The sequence below is a fragment of the Silene latifolia genome, chromosome 9 (assembly GCF_048544455.1).
Source record: "Silene latifolia isolate original U9 population chromosome 9, ASM4854445v1, whole genome shotgun sequence".
In the NCBI taxonomy this organism is placed as follows: domain Eukaryota; kingdom Viridiplantae; phylum Streptophyta; class Magnoliopsida; order Caryophyllales; family Caryophyllaceae; genus Silene; species Silene latifolia.
Genome location: NC_133534.1, coordinates 57,876,347 through 57,884,586, shown reverse-complemented (window position 1 = coordinate 57,884,586; position 8,240 = coordinate 57,876,347). Strand labels below are relative to the sequence as shown.

The following is an 8,240-nucleotide window of genomic DNA, read 5'->3' as shown; positions in this document are numbered from 1 at the left end:
GATTGGGAATGACATACCTCTCTTAACTTCGGTAAAAGTATGGTTGAAAAACCATTTCCAGATGAAAGATCTGGGTGAGGCACAAAGAATTTTGGGCATCCGTATCTATCGAGATAGATCACGTCGGATGTTATCTCTCGGCAGAGTCTTACATCGACAAAGTCCTAGAGAGATTCAAAGATGACTAACTCTAAAGGGGTTTCTTCCTATGGCTCCAGGGGTGCATTTGAGCAAGTCTCGGGCACCCGAGACACCGGAAGAGAAAGAGCGCATGACACGGATTCCTTATGCCTCGGCTATAGGATCAATCATGTATGCCATGATATGCACACGTCCGGACGTGGCATATGCATTGAGTATGACAAGTCAATTCCAACAAAGATCCGGTGAATCACATTGGCTGGCTGTCAAGAACATTCTTAAGTACCTACGGAGGACTAAAGATTGGGCATTGACTTATGGAGGCCCTCAAAAGCTATGCGCAACCGGTTTCTGCAGATGCTAGCTTCCAAACGGATCGAGATGACTCGAAATCTCGGTCCGGATTCGTTTTTACTCTTAATGGCGCTGATCACCGGAAGAGTTCCAAACAAACTGTTACATTCAGATTCTACAACCGAGTCCGAGTACTATGCCGCGTCTGAAGCTACAAAGGAAGCGATATGGATGCGTCAATTCTTACATGGACTATCCGTAGTGCCTAGTTCGAATGACCCGATCACCATCTATTGCGACAATAGTGGTGCCATCTTCCAAGCTAAGGAGCCAAAGTCTAGCAACAAGTCTAGACATGTACAACGGAAAGCTCATCTAATCAGAGATTACGTGGAGCAAAAGGAAGTAGTGATAGAAAAGATTGCTACAGATGATAACATAGCATATCCTCTCACTAAACCATTACGACAAGATAAGCATGAAGGGCACGTTAATTCCATGGGAATTAAACGTGTTCCTAAGTTGTAGTACTCTTTTATGGATTAGATTCATTCCCTTATGTACTCTATACGACATCATCGTTTTGATATTTATATATTTTGTTTTTCATGTGGAATTTGTACGACAATTTTGAACACCACAAAGTGAACTGAACAAACATTATATTTTTGGTCCTTAATTGCCCACATGAGCTGATAACTCGGCAATTATTTTGTGACGTTGGTTGATGGTGGGTTCAACGAGCCATAAGTCAAACGGTTGACTGACCAATCACAGAGGCGAGTTATACGGATATCTCGTAGGACACAATTGTGACATCGACGTGGAGTCCTAAATGTTTTATAACATTCGGTGCCAGGTCGTGGATAGGACCTCCATGGTGATCCTAAGAGTCGATTCTTTTGACTATCGACTGTCTCTTGAGACTACGGCAGATTTTGGGTGACTTTGGTTTCTTTCTCACGGTCATCCGTAACAGGGGGCCAAGTAGATTTTTTCTGGGTCATTTCATGGTGTGCTTAGATCGGAAGGAGTCGAGTTGAAGGAAATATTCAGCCTTTATCGGCACTCGATATTTCTCGGGGCCACTCGAGGAGTCAGAACTAAAATGCATGGCCATGCTCGGATACGGATTCGTTTTATCAGTTAAGTTACTCTCTAGTCGGGGAAACCACTCTTGATACAGATCGATTGTAAAATACGACCTTTGCGGATCCGGATCTGCAAATTGTTTTACATTGAGTGGGAGAAATTTTAAATGAGTATGAGAATCGGTTATCGCACATACACTTGTACGGACAAGTGGGAGTTTGTTGGAGCTGTGTCCTCCAGTTAGTGCGGATAACGTCATTGCACGTACACTTGTACGGACAAGTGGGAGCTTGTTGGGGCTGGTGTCCTTTACGAGTTAGTGCAAGGACTTACAAATCTCTAAAAGGATCAAAGGGCATACTTTTGGTATTATTATCAGTTGATCCACGTTTATGAATAACGGTTGGCTTGCTAGATAAGTTTGACGTTATTGTCATACAGATGGCGGTGATCAACTGGTCCCTAAAAGTCACACCTATAGGATACGTTTGAGAGATGTGGCGATGAAAATACATCATGTTGATGCCAAATTTGACTAACCAGTTAGTCGGAGTTATTGACTAGTAATTAGTCAAACGCGATGTTGAGACAATTATTTAATACGGATTAAATAATAATGGCTAAGACGAATTAAGCAGTTAATTCGTAAATTGAATATAAACGATTTATATTTGATTAATGTATATTGAATTAATTATACAATATTGTCTTTGTCGGACATGTATTAATATTTCAACTAATCCGTGTCATTAGTCGATGTATTAATAACCGATAACCGATGACAGTTTATAATAAAACCCGTCATATACATTTTAGCGAAATTGATCGGACCACAAGTTAAAAATGAGGAGAAAGTGGAAAGCCCACTCCCTCCTCTCATGACCCGCGGACCGAGACAACAAAAGGAGAGGCTCCCTCTCATTTTGACCTAAGCAATTCATTTGTCTCAAAAATTAGGGTTTCGGAGCATTCTTCTCTGAAATTTCTAGATCTCACATCGAATAACCTCACAATAGCTCTCTCGATATTGCAAGTCAATTAGAGAGCATTTCTAGCACAAGGGCATAGTCTCAGACGGTCTTGGGTGCAACGATTAGGAGGAAATCTCTGTTGATTTCTGTTCTTTACGCCGCGCATCAATGGACCCGAGGTTGATTCTTAATCTTTATCGTTTTCTATTGTATTTCGTTTATGACCATAAATCGCAGGTTATATTTACGTTATAATCCTTAAAATTAAGGGAATTTTACGGATATTTCCCTACAATAAATTCCTATATCGACGGATAGGGTATCAACAATCACCTGTCACAAACTGCTCACCATCCCCGAATGGATCACCACAGATTTTACAAAACAACAACGGGGTCAGTTCACTGCATAATCAAAATAAGACAAAGTATGATAAAGATAACAGCTGTTCACAATCCACCTCCAACTCCCAATCATATCTCGTAACTGACTACACACTAAAGTATGTAGCCCTGCCAGTGGGGGACCGCAACCTTGCCCACCTAAGCTCCCGCTCAATAATGAGCGATAACCTTGTTCATTAATGTGCACATCTCCTCCTGTGGCGGGTTCCACATAGCACGAATCTAGGGCGTGAAGCCACTCCCGTAAGTGACTCCACTCAGCCGAGGACGCACCTTGCGAACATCATCACCCATCTCAACACCAACACCATACTCCAATCCACCAACAACAATCAATCACAATATCAATCGTACAAACAATTATTACACATATCTTAAATCAATTAAACAGTAAACCGAGTAGGGAAACCCTACCTTAGCACAATCTAACACGATACAATCAAGCAGGCTAAAACGGCTCCTCTATGAAATCTCCACCTAACAATAATCATATAATTCCAATTACAAACATGCCAAAATCCCCTTTCCCCCAAATCATAAACTAGGGCAAAACCCTGAAAGACAAAAGACAAAACTCATAGAACTAGAGGCATACCGACACAATCGACGCGAAGGAAGGATGAGCAAGACTCTCGTTTATATAAATCTAATCCTCTCTAAATCAAACCGCAGAAATGAACATCGTCAGACCGGATACTCGGTCGAGTATAGATTATACTCGACCGAGTATCCCCTACTCGGTCAAGTATTCCCATACTCGGCCGAGTATTCCTAGACAGTAGCCTGACCAGAAATACAAGATACACTACTTGGCCGAGTCAGCCATATTCGGCTGAGTAACAGACTTAGAAGACCGTAGTATTAGAATTAATTTTAATTTAAATTCACTTTAGTTAACTCTAAGTAAGATATTAGGTTTATTTGTGTACTCTTTAATTAAGGATGATCAAAGACCATTTAAGTTAAGTTAAATTAAATTAAATTAAATTATTATTATTATTTTTGCATGTAAACTATCAGGTGTCGTCCGAGGGTTGGATAACTAAAGTGATAAAGCACATATAATTTGAAATAAAATTAATATTACTGTATAAAAAATATACAAATGAAATTATAAACGAACCTAAACGATTTCCGAGTCGAGCCGAGCCGAGCCTTCTTGAGCTCAGGCTCGGTTCAGATTTAGCCAATCTCAGCTCGATCTTTGTGTAATACATATGTCGTCTAGTATCTTGTTAATAAAAGTAGTGTCATTATCGGTGATTTAGAATTCTGCCACATCAGTAATCCATACCTACCACTTTCACCGATTAGTTGTCCACCATATCATCAATCCACATTTTCCACTTTCACCCACTAAAATCAACTTAATTAAACTGTTAATATCACCATTAAGTTGGTGATTTGACATGTTAATGGGAAATGAGAGAGGTGTGGATTTATGATATGGCGGGCTCCTAATGGAGGAAAGAGGGTGGTGCGGATTAATGACGTGGTGGACACTATAGTGATACAATTTGTATGGACATGATATGACAAACGAATGTTTGGTAATACTTTAATCAATTTGATAACAAACAATAATCTATTTACACTAATTAAACATAACTTAACATAGGTAAGCTTAATTCAACCTAACTTAACTAAAGTTACTTAGTTCAACATAACTCCCTTAAAAATAACTTAATTAAACTTAAATAAACTTAATTCAACTTATTATATTGATCACTAGCTCATGAAGTTAATTTAACTTAACATGATTGTAACACCCTAGCCCAAACCCTGGGTTATGAGCGGTTACTCGTGATAATTCGTTAGGCTATGTACTTGGCCCATAGATTAATTAACACGGATCCTTTTCAGTATATTTTGTACTCACTCATGTGCATCCTGGGAACCTTCCTAGGAAGTCACCTATCCTAATACTACTCTCAACAAAGCACGCTTAACTGTGAAGTTCGTTCACATGGATAATCTGAAAAGAATGTGCACTTTGTTGATATGAGTAGTATTTTCAATCTCTTTAGGCACTACTCATTTAGGTTACTGTAACACCCCCATTTACCAAAATGCCTTTAGCGAGGCCTTTCCTAGTAAATAAGCTTGCTACCATCTCGGTTACCCGAGGTAGTACATATCAAATATACCATAAAGAAATATTTATTAAAGTAAAGTAAAGATAATACAGTTACAAATTCCACATTCCAAGATACAACTCATAAATCAAAATGTGCTAACTGTCTACTATACTCAGTGGAAGCTACAAATGAAATGATTCGCCAAGCGTCCCGTCCAATCCCGCACATAAGCTCCATCATTGATACCTACTGGACTCACTGCTCCCCATTTGCCGGAAATATCAAATAGTTCACCACAATTTTGAAAACATAAGAAGGGCAGTAACAGTAATATAACTAATCATAAGCATAGATATGTAATCACAAGCAATAAAACACATAACCACTCCAATCCATCCTTGATAACCATAAACTCCAGTAACCTGTGTCCGAACAGCAGCGCGGACACCAAATGGCAATCATCGCATCGAGTAGCCTAGTTCCCATCCCAACAGGTAACCAACTTCTGTCGATGTCAGATCGCAGTAGTGAACATCAAAAGCCCCGCTCATTGGAAGGAGCAAACCCAGATCCTTGATGTGCACATCCCCCTTGTGCCAGGAGTCACAAGAGGCAATACATGGGATGAAGTCCATCTCCGGATATGGCTTCACAATCACAATTAACAAGACACCCACTCGATCAAAAACACTTGTCCTAGCTAGTAAGACACACTCTGCCGAGTGACCACCCTACTCGAGCAAGTGCCACTGCATAGAAATGCGGAGTATTATAGTCTTTCCTCCTTAAACTTCATCCTCGAAGTTCACACTCATACCTCCACATTATACCCTCCTTTAATTCCGACATACCTCCAAGCTGCCCAAAAGGTTATAAATCTTAATACAAAGAACAAAATACCTCTAAAATAACAACCACAATGTACACCAAAACCGCTAAAACAATTGCGATCTCTCAAATCTCCCTGAAAAGAATAAGGTTACGACCTCGTAACCAAACATACCTGCTCAAAAAGATGTAGTTAGCGTTACTTCATGGCCTCATCCGGTTCTCACGTGGCCTCTTTCACGTTATCCTTAGACCATATCACCTTAAGTATTAACGTTGTCTCCTTATTCTTTGTCTTGCGCACCTTTCGATCAATGATCTCCTTAGGTAATTCTACATATGTTAGTGCATCATATAGCTCAATCGTCTCTGCCTCAACTACATGTGTCGGGTAAATTACATACTTTCGTAGCTGTGACATATGAAATACATTGTGAACCCGATCAAGTGTCGACGAAAGTGCTAAACGATAAACCACTTTCTCGATCCTGTCAAAAATATCATAAGAGCCTATAGACTTTTGCCTCAACTTATCTATTTTTCCGAATCTCATCACTTCTTGCATTGGTGACACCTTCAATTGGACGTTGTCACCCACCTCTTTCCCGATCCCGTCCAAAACATAAGGGCCTATAAACGTTTGGCTCAACTTTCCCCTTTTGGCGAATCTCATCACTCCCCGCATTCGTGACAACTTCAATAGGACTTTGTCATCTGCCTTAAACTCTATATCACGACGATGCAAGATCGCATAACTCTTTTGCCGATCCTGCACCGCCTTCATCTTTTGTCGGATTAGATGAGCCTGCTCTATCATGTCTAATCATTTGTGGTCCTAGAACCAGCGCTTACGAACTGTCATCCCAACACACATGACTCCTACACTTCCTCCCATATAATGCTTCGAATGGTACCATCTCGATGCTTGTGTGATAGCTATTATTGTGCGAGAACTCGATCAAGTCTAGCCGATCATTCCAAGTACCACCAAATTCCAATATAAAAGCTCGCAACATATCTTCCAAAGTCTGAATAGTCCTCTCCGTTTGTTCATCGGTCGCCGGGTGGTATTCCGTACACATTTTCAATATAGTCCCCAAAGAATCCGGCAACTCTTGCCAAAATCTCGATATAAACCTTGAATCTCGGTCCGATAAAATATCTTTCGGTACCCCATGCAATTTCACCACATTCTTTCTATACCCATTAGCCAACTCGATCTTACTCCTAGTATCTTTTATCGAAATAAAATGAGCTAACTTTGTTAGTCGATCAATTATCACACAAATCATGTTATTCCCCTTCTGTGTCCTCGGTAACCCGACAATGAAACCATGGATATCGACTCTTAGTTCCACTTAGGCACCTCTAGTGACTAAATCTTACCTTGTGGTCTACGATGCTCACCTTGACTCTCTGGCATGTCAAGCACGTAGCAATGAATTATGCAACCTTCTTCTTCATACCTGGCCACCAAAACGTCTTTTTCAAATCGTTGTACAACTTATCACCCCCATGGTGTATAGACTAAGGTGTACAATGAGCCTCAATCAAAATCATTCTCTTTAGCTAGTCATCACTAGGCACACACAATTTATCATAAAATCGAACGCTGCCTTCAGCATGAATCATGAATCTCGATATAGTACCCTTTTCTATTACATCCTTCCACTCCCGGATCTTAGGATATAGTAACCGCTTCTTTCTAATCTCATCGTAAAGCTCGGTTCCATAGTTAAGTCACTAATAACATCCCCTTTTTGGATCATATGAATTCCCATCTTTTCTACCTCTTTTTTCACTCGTATCATCGATATAGCAGTGTTTAGAGAATGTACACTCTTCCTACTCAGCGCATCGACGACAATGTTATCCTTCCCCTCGTGGTAAACAATCTCCATGTCGTAGTCACCTATCAATTCCATCCATCTCCTTTGTCGCATGTTTAACTTCCTTTGGGTGTTGATGTATTTTAGGCTCTTGTGATCCGAAACACCTTTAAGGTCGCCTCATATAAGTAATGTCTCATAAACTTCAAAGCAAACACAACCGCGTCAAACTCAAAGTCATGAGTAGGATAGTTCTCCTCATACGGCTTCAGCTGTCTCGAGGCATAAGAAATAATATTCCCCTTCTACATCAATTCACAACCCAAACCATTCTTCGAAGCATTAGTATAAACTTCAAAGTTTTCTCTCCCTTCAGGCAAGGCTAGGATATGAGCTTTAGTCAAACGCTCCATTATGGTTTGGAACGCTTTTTCATAACTCTCATCCCAATGAAACTTATTCTCCTTCCTCATAAGTGCTGTCATTGGTCGTGCTATCTTAGAAAAATCTTTCACGAACCGCCTGTAATACTCGGCCAAACCCAAGAAACTCTGAATTTTAGCCACATTCTTCGGTGCTTCGCAGTTCGACACGGCCTCAATC

General features: G+C 40.3%; 1 protein-coding gene across 1 annotated transcript; it reads right to left on the bottom strand.

Moving 5' to 3' along the window:
* Window positions 1-6,031: 6,031 nt before the first annotated feature.
* LOC141601080 (uncharacterized) lies at window positions 6,032-6,625 on the bottom strand. Its single transcript, XM_074421344.1, has one exon. It carries the CDS (start codon window positions 6,623-6,625, stop codon window positions 6,032-6,034), a length of 594 nt encoding a protein of 197 aa, XP_074277445.1.
* Between the last annotated feature and the right edge of the window lie 1,615 nt (window positions 6,626-8,240).

Coding starts and splice junctions, on each gene's coding strand:
- LOC141601080 (XM_074421344.1), bottom strand. CDS start 6,625: ATGATAGAGCAGGCTCATCTAATCCGACAAAAGATGAAGGCGGTGCAG.